This window comes from Alosa sapidissima, chromosome 6 (genome assembly GCF_018492685.1).
Source record: "Alosa sapidissima isolate fAloSap1 chromosome 6, fAloSap1.pri, whole genome shotgun sequence".
NCBI lineage: Eukaryota > Metazoa > Chordata > Actinopteri > Clupeiformes > Clupeidae > Alosa > Alosa sapidissima.
In genome coordinates this window covers 30,793,021-30,808,663 of record NC_055962.1, presented here as the reverse complement: position 1 = coordinate 30,808,663, position 15,643 = coordinate 30,793,021, and the positions used below count along the sequence as shown (strand labels likewise).

The following is a 15,643-nucleotide window of genomic DNA, read 5'->3' as shown; positions in this document are numbered from 1 at the left end:
ATGTTCTTATCCGACATTGTCTTTCCTTGTTTCATGACTCTGGTCCAGTTTGGTGGTCAAGCTGACTTAACTCCTGTAGAATTAACTTTCAAATTCTTTTTGAAGAATTTTGTCTAAAAATGGCATTTGTGGATTGACCTTGCTTAATTTGATTAAAACAATAGCAGCCAAATCTGGTTTTAGTACAAGTGTGCTTATATTTGTAATTTCTCATATCTGAAGGGCAATTTTGTAGTGTACTATTAAAGATGCAATCACTTCCTAAATGGCTTCAATGGACTTGTCTTTTTGTATGAGGTAAAGACCATGCTAGTAAATAACTGTAGCTACACCTGATCTCTGACAGTTTAACTTTTTTTTTTTTTTTTTTTTACAATTTGTAGTCTTTATAGAAATTGCCTTATATTGTACAGCAGACATGAGAAAATAAAATGTAAAAATGTTGTGTACTGGAACTCTAGCTACCCTGCTATGCTAGCAGCAGTCATAAATATAGAGAAACTTTGTTGCCTGTTGCTGTAAACACAGGGTTCCCACTATAAGTCAAATGTAAAATTCTATGACACTTCCCTGACACCCCCCTGAGTTTCCATGAGCTACTATATAATTAAATGACTTCACTGACCTAAACTTTTAGAGCAGCCACATAATCTAGATTTTTTTTTTTTCTTTAAATAAGAGCTGAACATTATTAAATGAGCATTGGAACAATAAGGTAGGGCTAACCAGACCCACTCAATGTATTTTTAATTATATTTGTGGATTTTTAAACTGCTACAACAAACTGTCCTAATATTCCCTGACTTTACCCCAAATGATAGCCTGGGTGCCAGCTGAACTTAGCCCTGCCCATATTCTGACTAGAATTTTGAGTATGACCATGTCAGGCTACCAAAATGATCAAATTCCCTTTCCATGTCTTGAATAGACTTTAAAATGATATTCCCAGCGATTCCATGACCCATAGCAACCCTGTAAATATTTTTCCCCTGTACATTACTTACTTACATTGCTAGTGCATTTTAGTACAGTAGAGCCACATGAACTCATTTCACTTTCCTTTCAGTATCTTAAGTCGCCTAGGCCAGTGTTTCTCAAAGTGTGGTCTGGGGACCATTGGTGGTCCGCAAGCTATCCCAAGTGGTCCGCGGGCAGATGTGGTAAAAAATAATATAGATTAGTTGTTTGCAATATTGAACCAACTTGTATGTAAATATAAACAGTTCTGCAACACTGCCCATGTAAGCTATGCCAGTTTAAATAATATGAATCCTCTGACACAATAAGCAAGGTGGTGGTTCAGTGAGTAGGCCTATTGTGTACTGTTGAAGTAGGTCTAATCTTTTTTCCTTTTTATAGCTAAGTGGTCTGTGAGTTTCTTTTTTATTGGTTAAGTGGTCCTTGGTCTGAAAAAGTTGGAGAAACACTGGCCTAGGCTATAGCTTTGTAATGTGATCAGACGAGCCACAGTTCATATTCAGAATAGCATTGCAGTGAAGAGAAGGGGGTTGTGTCCCACCCTTCTTTAGTGTCTCTCCTTGCAGTCTGTCTAACAGTTTTGCTTATAGTCTTACAGTTCACCATTTATCACCAGATAGAAGCATATTTCTCTCCACTCACTATTAAAATATGTTTTGATTTTATGGACATGTTTAAAAAAACAAAACATGACTTTCACCATACTGTAAATACTCATTTTATTGCCTGAGTTTGGCACTTTAGCCTGTGACTTGCTCCTTAGACATGTTCTGTTATCTCACAGACATGACTTGTCTCTCAGATGGACCGCCCTCCAATATCTACAGTACGTTGTCAGGGCTGGATTCAGCATACTGGGTTATAAGAGTTGTAGACTGCAGGCATTAGAGTTTGTTGAAGACTGTGTGTTGGACGTGTCTGAACATGGCAGGCAACATTAAGAAATTCTACGACCTTTCTGCAAAACTCTTGTCGGGGGAACCCTTCAAATTTTCCTCTCTCAAAGGTAAAGTTGTTCTTGTTGAGAATGTTGCGTCCCTTTGAGGAACAACTGTCAGGGACTACACTCAGATGAACGACCTCCATTCGCGATACTCTGCCGAGGGACTTGTTATTCTGGGGGTTCCCTGCAATCAGTTTGGGCATCAGGTATAGTACTTGGCTAGGCCTAAATCTTTGTGTAAATGTAACCTTATAATGAGAGTATTGATTGTGTATTTTTCAGTTAGTAAAATAAACCCTACACAATTTTCTACAACAGTCCTGCATATTAACATGTATAATAATATAATTATATTATTATTATTATTATTATATTTCATTATAGTAGTGGTATAGCAATAGTAATAGTAGAAGTAGTAAGTGTTAATGTGGGTAAGATAATGCCTTATCTCTCCAAACCAGGAGAATGGCGACAACGACGAGATCCTGAATTGCCTGAAGTATGTCCGGCCAGGCCAGGGCTTCGAGCCGAAAATCACCCTCTTGGAGAAGGCCGACGTCAACGGTCAGGAGGCACACCCTCTCTTCACCTTCCTCAGGGAGCGGCTCCCATTCCCTCACGACGATGCCACCTCGCTCATGGCCGACCCCAAGTACATCATCTGGAGTCCTGTGTCTCGCACCGACGTGTCCTGGAACTTCGAGAAATTCCTGGTGGGTCGTGACGGACAGCCCTTTAAGCGCTATAGCCGTCGGTTCCTCACCAAAGACCTGGAGGCCGACATCAAGGAGCTCCTCAGCCGGGGCAAGTAATCCACACTCTCCCAGACAACGCCCATGTGGTCACAAATGACGGGGGTGGTGAGGGGCAGATAGTGAATCCAGACGCCTGGAGAAGGTGATAGGGTCGCTTGTGTGTCCTTGATTAACCTCCGTCCCCACCCCACCCAGCAGTCTGTCTATCCTTCCCCGTGACGTCTGTTTTAGCAACATGCCTGCACTCCACACAGATGGGAACTACCGGAGGAGGGGGCATGTTTAGTGAATGATGGCACTCCTTGAAATCATTGTGAGAGGAGTGCTTGATGTATTTGAATGGCCTCCTTTTTGCTACAGTGTCTTGTTTATGTGGAGTTGGTTGCATAACATTTTTCACCAATAAACGTGAGTGTTTCATATGAAGTATTGTGTAAAAAAGAATATTGAATCTCTTGAAATCTTTATGTATCAGAGCACACGTGGTCCATCATTTGACCGACTATCTATAGATATATTATATAGATATAGAGAATATATTCTCATTGGTTATTTGTATTCAATTCTCAGGGGCAGAAAATAATTATCTATGATATATGCCTACTACATATTGGAGTAATTTCACTGAATGTACTGCATTCATGGCACAGATTTCAATGGCACAATCTAGACCTCAAACCTAAAGGGATTCCTCTTTTTAAATGGATTGGGGTGGCTTTTACTGACCTCTTCTCTAAGTGATGTCTTTGGACGGCACAGTTAGCACTACAGTAATGGACAAAAACACCACAAAATCATGTTGCAAAAATCATTTTTAATCACATCATATAATACAAAAACAAGAAAAATTCCAGGTTTCCCAACATGGACATTTTGCCAGAATGGCTAAAAGTTGAAAATTCATTGACCCATAATACTTGTTGAAACATGTCTTAAATGTCTTACGTGGCTTACAGTCAGGACAGGAGCATTAGAAGTGAAACGCCACGGTCTCTTGTCTCTTTTTTGTGTGCAAAACCACTATCAGACTTGGTCCTGACTAGTCACACCACAGGCTGGGATCTGCCAACTTACAGATAATTCCTGGACATCTGAATTTTCTCAACAACCACCATACAGTAGAATTACATTAATGATATTTCGGTACTCTCTGTTTGCCATGTGGAGTGGAGGGAGGTCTACGCGCTGTGATAAGCCACTGTGACTGTGTAGAAATGCGCTGATGAGGCCTTTTACAAAGGCATTGCTGTATGTGAGCAACCCCTACGGTTAATCATGAATACAGTTTGTGGTTAACGTAATGAAAAATTCAACACAAGACAGCAACAGGCCATATCATAAAGTACAGACAGAAAGCATTGTTGCTGTGAACCCGTTTTAAAGTTCACGTGAGAATGAAATATTTTTGGCTGAGGAGAAGAAAAGAGAAAGACACAATGCTGATCCCTCAACATCTAGCTGATGTCTAATTCAGAACCAGTTCAGTCCTCTGTGTTTATCTCGGTGTGGTAGGATTTCAGACTAACACCAACTAATCTCAGCAGAACCAGGTGGAGAAGACCTATACACACCTACAGGTCTTTGAATGAGGATGACACCAACATTTACCCCTTAATGTCCTTGTCCTTGTACAAACACAAACACACACACACACACACACACGCATCCATTTCCTCAGGGACATATGCTCCCCTCAGAACCCAATGCAGCCAATCTGACACACTAGATATCCTCAAACACACTCTTCTCTACGAGTCTATGACATCTTCCTTAGGACAGTCCACACACCACATCATTCTGACCAAGACCAAAAACGTGTTGACCCTCTGAGGGACCTCAAGGCAGCTTTGCGAAATGCTGTACACTGGCAATATTTGTATGGCACTGACAATAATCCAAGCTTTCCAATTGTCCCACTGTATGTGGACAATTAACTGAACGTTTATTCCAGGCAAACAGTCACATAAGACCTTACTTAGGAAAGAAAAAACAAATTGTCCAAACAAGTGTTTATTTTGCTGTGTGTGAGTTTGTGCATCAGTCCAGTGGTCCAAAGTCTCTCTCTCTCTCTCTCTCTCTCTCTCTCTCTCTCTCTCTCTCTCTCTCTATCACACACTCTTTTTGTCCATCCCCCCACCTCTCTTTCACAGAGAGAACAGTACAAGGGACGTATGAGGGAAATAGTCTATGAGCTTTCCCCCAAATCATCTTCATGACGTTTTGTCTTTCTGGATGCAGTTGCTGTCTGTGGCCTGTGGGGGGTGCTGGTGTTGCTGATGGTGATTATTGTGGTGGTGGTGGTGGTGGTGATACTGATGATTATCCTGGCTGCTGCTGATGCCATACTGCTGAGGCGACGCCTGCCCACCTGCACGCTGTTGCTCCTTCATGCGCAGGTGTCGAGGTTTTACCGGCAGGGCCAGCGCTATTAGTACACAGGCAATGTGGACAGAGAAGTACCAGGACCTGTAGATTAGATTAGATTAGATTCAACTTTATTATCATTGTGCAGAGTACAAGTACAGAGACAACGAAATGCAGTTTTGTCTAACCAGAAGTGCAGAAAAGCAGAAAAGTGCAATGTGATATAAAAAGTAGTTGGTGCATTGACAGGACAAAAGATATAGTGCAGCGTAGACAGTAGTATACAGTTGTTTTCAGAAGGTGGTTTACAGTAGTATAAATATATAAAATATATAAATATAGTATAAGTAGTATGTAAATATAAGTATAAACATAATGTAGATGCCATGACAGATGGGAAGGGAGGGAGGGAGGGAGTGAGAAATATATAGAGAGAGAAAGAGAAAATATGAGAGAGAGAATATAGAAGGCATGGAAAAGCAGAAAAGATTATTGTGAGATTCTCTGCTGTGTGTTTGCAATCTCTGACCAGTAGTTAGTGGTTGTTTACACAACTTGATTTCTGAAAGGTAGGATGTGAATGTGTGCTGCCTCAAGATAGTGAGGCGAGTATGGCCGGTCTCTTACCTGTCTGCGGATGAAAAAGAGGCCAGATTTGGCTTAAAAGGAGGTGTGTGTGTGTGTGTGTGTGTTTGACTGTCCCCTGTCGGGTGGTGAGTTTGAGTGTGTATCCCTCACCTGTAGAACTTGAGGGAGGGCCCCACTGACAGCAGAACGAAGGGCACCACGGTGTAGCAGATGGCAATCTGAGTCCCCGCCCACGTGATGATGTCATACACCAGCTTGTGAGACGGTGAATGCAGGAAGTGAGGCCGTATGTTATGCCTTACCTGAGGAAGATCAAATAACAGGGTTACTTATGATATGTGATTCTGATTATAGTGTATGGTGGCGTGTGAGTGTGTGTGTGTGTGTGTGTGTGTGTGTGTGTGTGTGTATGTGTTTGTGTGTGTTTGTGTATGTGTGTGTGTGTCCGTCTGTGTGTGTATGTGTTTGTAGACTTACTGCCCGGGCTGCGAGTGTGACCACAATGCCGGTAAGAAAGGTGAGGTAGTATCCTGGGTAGGCTCCGTGCCACATGGCCGACAGCAGGAAAGTGGCAGCAGTGGGATTGTAGGGACAGCGCTCATAACACACCCTAAAGACAAGACGGCAGTCTGGTGAGCTCTCCTTAATCTCCTGCTCGCTCTCTCTCTCTCTCTCGCACACTCAATTCAATGAGCAGAACACACATTCATACTAGCTAATAGGCCAGAGTTGCATGAGCAATGGCTGGTTTGCAACTTGTTCATCCAGCCACTAGATGGCAGAAAGTGGCGTTAGACTGCCACAGAGGAATACACACAGCCCTTGGCATTTCCACTGAGGAGTATCTGCATTTTATTTGGGTCACGCCCGCGATTAAGCAAGCATGAATTCTTAGTAATTACTTTTGAAAAATGAGTGCAACATGTCTGGAAGCACCGAAGTCACCTCCATCTGTTCGTTTAGTCATCGTCATGTGAATGTGCGGCATCGCCTTCAGAGATACTTTACCTTTTAAGCCAGTGTGCTGTCTGGATGTTCCAGTTGTCCAAGAACATTTTGAAACTTGTGGCAAGCTGAGGAGAAACAGATCAAAGTTCCCAAAGATCAAAGAGTTGAAAAGGCAGCGACATTGTGACCATGCTCGGGGTTCTTGGTATGGTTTCTTGTTTTACTGCATGCATACATTATTCTTGTGTACTTGTCTGATGCTGTCATTTGAACTCATCTTCAGTCATACATTATTCTTGTGTGCTTGTCTGATGCTGTCATTTGAATTCATCTTCAGTCATACATTATTCTTGTGTGCTTGTCTGATGCTGTCATTTGAACTCATCTTCAGTCATGCCACTGTTTCAGATCCTATGGCCTGACCAGATGTAGACAACCTGAACCTGCCATTGCCTACTGATGGGCCGTTTATAGAGAAGAGCCTGACTGACCTCGATGTTGAGTATCCTCAGGTTGGAAATGAGGTCCCAGCGAGCTGAGCCGTCACTGTCGTAGCCGTTGAAGCCAAAGCCGGCAGCGTTGTTGATGGCATCAGCTGTACAAGAATAGAAATGCAGACGTCAACAGTGAAGCATCTGTGTTCTGCCTTATTTTCCTCAGGTCTTGGTACCGTAATACATTTGTCTGGCACAAGGTCTGCCTCATCCTTGCAGTAACACTTTAGGTCCTGGTGTAACAGAATGAAACCTAAATCTTGATTTTATTGACAGCTAGCCTTGTAAGCGAGATGCAGAAGTGGCAGCTTTGAGGTTTAGGTTGGGGCAGCCGTGGCCTACTGGTTAGCGCTTCGGACTTGTAACCGGAGGGTTGCCGGTTTGAACCCTGACCAGTAGGCCCGGCTGAAGTGCCCTTGAGCAAGGCACCTAACCCCTCACTGCTCCCGAGTAGCAGGCAGCTCACTGCGTCGGGATTAGTGTGTGCTTCACCTCACTGTGTGTTCACTGTGTGCTGAGTGTGTTTCACTAATTCATGGATTGGAATAAATGCAGAGACCAAATTTCCCTCACGGGATCAAAAGAGTATATATACTTATGCTTATAGTAATAAGGGACTGTTTAGTGTAGTCTCAGCTGCAAAGCTCTTCAGGCTCAAAGTATTTTTCCGTTTGCTTGAATGTTCCAATTTTATTGAGTTAACAGCAGAGAGGACACTGACCCAAGCTGGCATTGTCATAAGAAAGCATGACATGACTGCATGTGTTATATGTGACTGAAGCCCTGTCTGAAATACTTAAATACAAATACTATAAGAGCTCGTATCATATTGTTGTGCCTGATCTTGACGTTGGTCTTCATTTGCACTAACAAGCATGGTCATGTCAGGTGCAATAACCTTTTTTCTACAGATGAGGGCAGTACAGTATTATTAAATTTGATAGCACGTTTGTCATTGCATATATTGAAAAAAAGAGGGATAGAAGAGGGAAGACAGATAGAAGACAGGAAAGAAGGAGTGACACGGAGAGAGTGACACAGTCAAAGTAGCCGAAAGAGAGAGAGAGAAAGAGAGAGAGAGAGAGAGAGAGTCAGAAAAAGAGCGAAGGAGAGAGAGACGCACCCAGAGTCCACACAAAGTAGTACTTGGGCCGGGTGGTCAGCATGGACAGGTAGAGGTAGACCACCTGCGCGTAGAAGGGCGTGCTGGCGATAAAGTGGTCATCGATGTTGCGTTCCACAGGGCAGACTTTACACACAGACAGAAACACCAGCAGCGAGAGGAAGCTCGTGGCCAGTTTACGGGCCACCACCATCTGTTGAGGCAGAGGGCACAGGAAGAGAGTAAAAAGGACTGTGTGAAATAACAGCTTTGCCCTGGGAGTCAGCAAAGGGTGTTGACCACTAGAAGAAAATCTTACATGCAAGTGGGCACAGTTTGTCCATGCATGCAATAAATACAGAAACAAAGCAAACCATCCTAGCTACTGACACACTTCGGTGTCTCTATTCTCATACACACACACCCACACACACACACACATTCACGTGTGTGCCTTCATTTTCAGAGCAGGTTCGAATTCAGGTTTGGCCTTACGTTTGGTGAGGGCTCGGTCGGCCTGCCCTTCTCGTGGTTGGTCTGGCGGCTGGACTCCAGTGGGCGGTGTCGGCAGGGCACACCCTCGATGAAGGCGATGTAGTCATTGTAAGAGCAAGTGGGACCGGCCAGGATCCCCATGAAGTTACAGCTGTAGCTGAAGTACTCCAGCAGGCTGGGCATTCTCCTGCAGAGGCAGAGTGCAGCACACACACACACACACACACACACACACACACAGCATGTTTGGTGCTAAGCTAATGGATTCCAGCCGAGTCCAAGCGATTGGGAATGTTCTGGGAACAATGCCCAATGCTAAGCGCCTCAAGGAAAGTTTGGAATGGAACATTATAGCTGCACTATGCCAGAAGTGTTACAGATTTAGATATCTATGTTCTGATATCATGACAAAAAAAAAAATATGTTGCTAAAATTGCTATACAAAATTCCTCAAGGGCAGAATGTTTTTATTGTATCCAAAAGATAATCATGGTGAACAGTCCCAGTATGTTATTTATATATATTTATTATACGGCTCTTCACAATGCAAGTAGAATGCTCCATTGACTTGAATGGGATTTCCGAAAGTTCTAGCGGTCATTATTTCTTGGGAAAGGACCTCTGAAAAAAAGAATGACCGCTGTCAATGGCAACGGAGTTTGCGCTTGGAATTTCATTCAAAAGTGAAAGCAGACGGTTGATCAGCTGTGTTCTAAAGAATGTTTGATTCAAGTTCAGCGTATGTTGCAAACTATTTGTTTCTCAGCAAAAGCCACGACGAAACGGTAACAAATAAGTGTAAAGAGACATATCATGGAGTTTATTTTTTCGTTTTGGCAAGTAGCCGTATAATAAGCGGGATAATGTATAGAACGCCGGTCATTATGGGAAAATAAGTCCCTTCAGGGCGAAACAAGACCCCTCCGCTGGCGCGTCGGGGTCCGGTTCACCCTGTCGGGACTTATTTTCCCCATAATGACCGGCGTTCTATACATTATCCCTTACATATATATATATATATACATAGCAGTTATACAGACAAAAGAGACAACTGCAAATTTGAATATGACTGTCAACTCATTCGAATGTCACTCAGCAACCGTAGGATGACATCTGAAAAAAAGTGCAGTGGACTCCAGAGCTGTATATAAAAACATGTTCTGTTTCATGTCAGGTGAGCATCTTCATAAAACGCAGCACAAGTGTTATGATGGTTTTAAGAAATAAGTCATCTGGAACAGTGAAGGAACACCCAGAAACCTGGATGAAACCAGGATGGAATACATCATGGCAACACCCACATAAAACCCAGTTTAATTTGCCCTGACTGCCCACTAGTAACCGTTTCCTTCATCTCTACCTGATAGCCAGCACCTTCTGATTCGGGGTGAGCTGCTCCTCTTTGCGTGCCATCCCTATGAACAGAATAGAGGAGAGGAGACAGACAGAAGTGGGTGTCATTCCGGCTCCCAAAACATCACTGACTATTCTTAACACCACGGTGCTCCTAAAGGAGCTGGGGAATGTGAAGACATGCACGAAAGAGGCTGTAAATATAGGCGCTGTGCCTTTAAGTGTGTATTTATGACACATAAACACAGAGGGTGATAGGTGGTGTTTATGTGCCTGTGGGACCCAGGTCTTTTCAAGCTTTACAATAAAACCCAAGCTAACAGTCCATTTGTATTTCATAGCCTGAGTAAAAAAGACTGCATTATGTTCTTCTTCTTCAAGGTTTGAAAGAGATTAAGAGTGGGATATACTGCTCCCATATATTTAGGGTTGAGATTCTTGTACTAAAACAAAGTATTGACCCAAACTGATATTTTAGCCTGAGAGCAAATCTCTCATTTGGCATAAAAACATCAGTGTTTATGGAGCTTTCTCTACGTGTAAGCAGGTCAGTGACACCACAATAAACCAGCTTCATTAAAGACATTCACAGGCCACCACCTGAAGTATTATTGATGACAATGCCCGACACACTACACTATGTCCAGGATTGGTCATAACCAGAGTGGTCTCTCTATGGCTCTGATCACAACACCCAATGGAGGGTGTATAGTGTGTGTGTGTGTGTGTGTGGATGGGTTGCAAGGGCTAAATGAGTGAAATAATTTCTTAATGTTTATGGAGGCCATTACGGCGATAATGAGATTAGGATCCTGATCATCTCACGTTTCAGTTAATGCTCTTGGAGAGGGGCCACGCCAGACGAGCACTTATAATGAACCTCACCCAAACGGTTCGCAAAAACAGTCCCACTGCACAACACGCAGCTAGCATTATTTTCTCCCAAGTTAAAATGCTGCATTTCAAGAGGATTGTGATTTGATCCTTGCTACAGGCAAATACCTACTGAAAGGACATGAAAGTAATCTTGGCTGATACAGCTATAACAAATATAAGTCCACTCTCCAATGTCAAGTCAGTCACTAGTAAATTATTGTGGAATGAAGTTGATTGTATGGTTTTGGTGTCGCTGTTCAGTGGATTGGCTTGGACATCTCATCATGTGACGCCCCAGCTGGTCAGTGCTGGGTCTTGTCGCGCTTCCTGCTCTTTGTCTGTGTTGGCTCTGCTGCTGTTCTGTGTGTGGCCTACAGGGGAAGCTCTGCAGAATGGCGAGGGCTAATTGCGCCAGCGATAGGGCAGGATATAAGCGGGTCTCGGGAGCCTGCTTCAAGCTCTCTCTCTCTCTCTCCTCTTCCGCCTTGTCACTTCCGCTGACTGCCGGTTCCAGAGTTGCGGGGTGTTGTCGTTGCGGCCGGGCGGGCTGCGCCCTGTTCGTTTCTTTTGGTTTTGCACTTCACCTCACTATGCTGACATACACTACAGTCTTGCTTTACTCTTCATTCACTGACTTTTGTGCATAGTTCATTTATTTAATAAATATCTTCTTAATTTTGAGCAGCGTGTGGTCTCCCCTTTTATGTGGTGTTTGCCTCGAGCCAGGCAGGCACAACAATCAGGTTTGGACAGACTAACTGCCATGGTATTTAGGCAAATGAATCAAAGCTCGATAACTGAAACACCTTGAGTTGTTCAAAATATCAGTTTTAGCACTATCATTATAAAGCAACACTAGTCCAACACTATGTGGCATGTGCATTAGTGCTGACAGTGACTTGGTTCAGTGCTATCTTGTTACTAGTCAGATAGGTTAATGGCTGGAGGAGAGAAACTGATTATATCCATTGAGAATGAAAGGAGTGGGGTAGAGAGTAACTGTTATTTGTAGATGTGGATATGCACACACACACACACACACACACACACACACACACACACACACACACACACACACACACACACACACACACCACTCAATCTGACAACTACTGTAGTGTATGGATGTGATACCTTACCATCATGGATTTCAAATGCCAGACTTGTGATCTTCTGTGTAATGACCATCATAGGCCTGAGAGAGAAAGGAGGAAAGGCAGGCAAATGGATAAACAGGTAAGACAGTTTGTTTCTAATAACCAGATATGACAACAGGCCAACACAGCATGCACATCCAATTATTCTCCCATAGACACCCACCAACATCATGAACACACACATACGGACACACCCACTTCTCTCCCCCATACTGACAAGTACAAAAAAATCCTACCCTGTGAAATCAGCCGAGTACATCCCATAATCAAAGACATAGACACGTGTGATCTGGCAGAAACTGAGGTAGCCCAGGGCAACCACCAGGCAGTACCTGTGAACACAGAGTTCAGGGATCTTTAATGTGGATTTATTCACTTGTCATAATGCATTAGCATAACATTAGCAATTCACTACAATTTATTATCAGATCACTTCCAGAATTCAAGTCCATATGCATAGCCCTACTTCTAATAGCAGGACCCCAGAGCTTAATACATAACTTCACTGGCATTGTTGAAGAATTATGTATCATCTGTCTAAATTCATGCTTCATGCAGTAGCAGGTCCCACGAAGCTACTGGGGGAAAAGACACATGGAGCTGAGGAAAATGTAAAGGGCATTTCACCATAGACTAGTGATATGTCCTCCATTCAACACATGTAGTGGTGGGTATTACCTGAATGGACACAAGTCTATGTATTTGTTTGGGTGTTGTTTGTATTTGAGTTTGGGTGTGCAGTGGCCTTGAGTGTGTACGTGCACGAGTGCTCACACATGGTTAAGTACTACTTTTACTTTAGGCCTATAGATAATGAGCTTACAGGCACTGATCACAAAAGCCACACAAATCCACATACCCCTTTAACTAGAGCCGTTAACACCCTTGGGTGAAACCTATAGGCCCCACAAGAAGCAGGCCCCTCAGTGTAAACGACCAGAGTTATATCATGGAAGTCGCTCAGACTCAGACCCATTACTTGGCTTCAGTGCATACTGGCTCTCAAAAGCTTTGTTACCAGGACAGGACCACAGCTAAATCATAAATCACACTGTAAGAATAAAACTGATGGTTCTGTGAATATATTGGCCATTGGGTTCTTGTCTAACAGCATCAACACAGAAGAAGCAATGTGTAGGTACACATTCCTGCAGTCTTACAGTCAGGTACGTCCAACTGCTCAGCTTGGAGTCGCTCATGATGGCATATGCATGTTCATGAACAATCACCCCCAGCCCATGCAATTCGCAATTTTTTAGTAACCCCCATATTGTTTAACCCTTGTGTTATCCTCAAATCTTACCGACACTCTTTATCCTTGGGGTCAATTTGATCTCATACTATTCAAATAATAATATCCATAATGTGTCAAATATTCATGTATCCTATGTTTCATACAGCTGGGGTCAAACTGACCTCAAGGAACATCAATGTACAAAATATTTGTACAGGACATTGAAAACAAATTATTGTACAAATTTCATGCTAACTCTGTTGTACCGTTCAATTGAGGAAAAGTCATGAAACATGAAGCAAAAAAAAAAAAAAGTGAACCATATATTTTATGATGTTAAACGTTGCTTGGGGTCAAATTGACCCCAAGGATAACATGAGGGTTAAGCTAAGGTAATACAACTTAAGTGGAACCAGACAGAGACAGTCAACCTTTTATTTATTGGACAAGTGGACACAAGGCCACATTACATGCAATAATAACAAAAATATTATTATAAAAATTATGAACATAATGACAACTGTAACACCCAAGTCATTCATAATTGACAGAAAATAACAGAAAAATAATAGTGGAATCATTGATGAAAATTTGAAAAGTAGAAATAACTAAAGTAGAAACGAAAAGGTGTCAAGGCTACTCTATTTCAATCATATTGTCATGTGTCTTGTCTTGCAGAGTGATGGCCAAGTTAAGACCAGTAATAGTAGATATCAAGGTCATTCTTATAGGCTATCTTGCTTTTTTCAAGAATCTTTGTAAAACATCTCAAGATGTTATTCAAATTTCCTTTCACCACATCTCTCATTACCTCATAAACCTTCTCTCGGTCCTCTGGTGTGCCATAAACCTGCCTATTCTTGTTCCCAATCTGCACCCATTCGTCCCTTGCTACAGCATCCACATAAACCTCATACTGGTTCATGAGTGAAGTGATTTCATTCACACGCTTGGATAGACGTTTACAGGAACTGTTGTGGATATTTTTAATGGAGTCTTCCATGTAGTCAGCAATGCTTTGAATCAGAACGTTACTGAAAATACCAAAGACCTGTCTACTGAAATCAGGCACCTTGTGACCGAGGTCAACCACCATGAGATCCCTAAGGATTTTTTCTTCGTGTTTTGTGAAGAAAGTCTGGAGATTTTCCTTTAGTTTCTTCATATCTTCTGCTTTGTACTTGACTTGCAGTCTACTTAAGAGCTCCTTCAACACATCTTCAAGCATGGTCTCCACGCCCATATTGATAACTTGGTGACCCTCGTCTGTGTGTTGGCATCGGGGTTTAAGCTGTGGTTTTGATTGGCCATTAAGGTATTTAATTGAATCCTCCTGGGCCCACGCAGGTATGCTGTCTAAGGCTGCCTTTGCACGCTCCCTTATTTTCTCATATTTGTTTTGCTTTTCAGAGTTCTGTTGGCCTTGTATGGAACTCTGGCTCTCCTCGATTTCAGTGGTGTGGCTGGACACGGGCAAAAGGGGTGATGTTAACTTTGAGGGAGAGTCTGATGGAGATGGAGGTGGACATGGAGCATGTGTCCCTATAGAAATTCACAACATAAACCAAAATATTAAACCTGGATTTACCTTAAAAGTCCTCAGTCAACAAGTGCTGTGTTTCAATGCATTTGAATTATATGGCATAATATGTAGTTACTGTACTGCATGTTGTGCATATTTTCAACACGGTGGCCTATATTAAGCATTGTATATTCAGTTGGAAATGACACACTTAACACATGTGCTAAACAATACAATGCACAGTATATCTACTGAGTATGTTTATAGTCGATATCATAATAGTACCAGAACAAGTCTGACTTACTCTTCCAGACCCTGTAAGCATTAGCAATAATGGTAAATCCAACCACAGCCACAGCTAGGCACAAACCCCATTCCGGGTTCACATCACTCAGCAGACTTATCATAGTTCTCACGAGGCCTTAGGCTACTATACTGAGTAGGTCCAGGAAAAAAATACATTAGGCCTACTCTCCCTGACTTTTTTTTAAATTTAGGGCAAAAAAGACCACATCACTAGACAACTAGGCTACAAGACTAGCCTGGAAACTAGACTCTCTGACTTCGCAGTTCGTTTATTTCCGGGTGGGAGGGCACAGTTTTGAGGTTTAAACAAAGATTGTTAAGGCGGAGCTCCGCCTTAACAATCTTTGGTTTAAAATCATTGGAGTTCCTTTGTACCGCTTTGAACCAATCACTAACAACTGGCGTTTCGTCATACAGAGAAGTTTCTCTGCAGCACGCCCATAACAAGCACGGGTGCATCTTATCAGCAAACAATCACACGTTTCATCTGCGTAACTCTCGCCAAAATGCATCATATAGTGTTTTGTG

General features: G+C 42.6%; 3 protein-coding genes and 1 long non-coding RNA gene across 7 annotated transcripts in view; 2 read left to right on the top strand and 2 right to left on the bottom strand.

The window, feature by feature from the left end:
• Window positions 1-1,734: 1,734 nt before the first annotated feature.
• LOC121712028 (glutathione peroxidase 1-like) lies at window positions 1,735-3,102 on the top strand. The gene is made up of 2 exons (XM_042095945.1): window positions 1,735-2,127; window positions 2,383-3,102. The coding sequence occupies exons 1-2, from the start codon at window positions 1,903-1,905 to the stop codon at window positions 2,731-2,733; spliced, it is 576 nt and encodes a 191-aa protein (XP_041951879.1). The 5' UTR covers window positions 1,735-1,902; the 3' UTR covers window positions 2,734-3,102.
• Window positions 3,103-4,670: 1,568 nt separating this feature from the next.
• mboat2b (membrane bound O-acyltransferase domain containing 2b) overlaps window positions 4,671-15,643 on the bottom strand; it is a 50,687-nt gene continuing 39,714 nt past the window's right edge. For all 3 annotated transcript variants that reach the window (XM_042095931.1, XM_042095932.1, XM_042095933.1), the window contains 10 exons: window positions 12,290-12,385; window positions 12,036-12,091; window positions 10,028-10,082; window positions 8,668-8,854; window positions 8,194-8,386; window positions 7,068-7,171; window positions 6,637-6,701; window positions 6,106-6,238; window positions 5,779-5,930; window positions 4,671-5,142 (listed from right to left, as the gene is read on the bottom strand). In XM_042095931.1, coding sequence (XP_041951865.1) covers window positions 4,887-5,142; window positions 5,779-5,930; window positions 6,106-6,238; window positions 6,637-6,701; window positions 7,068-7,171; window positions 8,194-8,386; window positions 8,668-8,854; window positions 10,028-10,082; window positions 12,036-12,091; window positions 12,290-12,385 — 1,297 coding nt within the window. In that variant the 3' untranslated portion in view covers window positions 4,671-4,886. The remainder of the gene's footprint in view (window positions 5,143-5,778; window positions 5,931-6,105; window positions 6,239-6,636; window positions 6,702-7,067; window positions 7,172-8,193; window positions 8,387-8,667; window positions 8,855-10,027; window positions 10,083-12,035; window positions 12,092-12,289; window positions 12,386-15,643) is intronic.
• On the top strand, window positions 12,338-14,807 carry LOC121712030. Of its 2 annotated transcripts, XR_006032497.1 has the most exons (4): window positions 12,338-12,720; window positions 13,165-13,219; window positions 14,480-14,602; window positions 14,698-14,807. It is a non-coding gene; the product is annotated as an uncharacterized LOC121712030 (long non-coding RNA). The 2 variants fall into 2 exon arrangements; XR_006032496.1 differs by having other exon boundaries at window positions 12,338-13,219.
• Window positions 13,709-15,388, bottom strand: LOC121712025. Its single transcript, XM_042095935.1, has 2 exons — window positions 15,114-15,388; window positions 13,709-14,829 (listed from the first exon to the last, which is right to left on the bottom strand). The coding sequence occupies exons 1-2, from the start codon at window positions 15,214-15,216 to the stop codon at window positions 13,979-13,981; spliced, it is 954 nt and encodes a 317-aa protein (XP_041951869.1). The 5' UTR covers window positions 15,217-15,388; the 3' UTR covers window positions 13,709-13,978.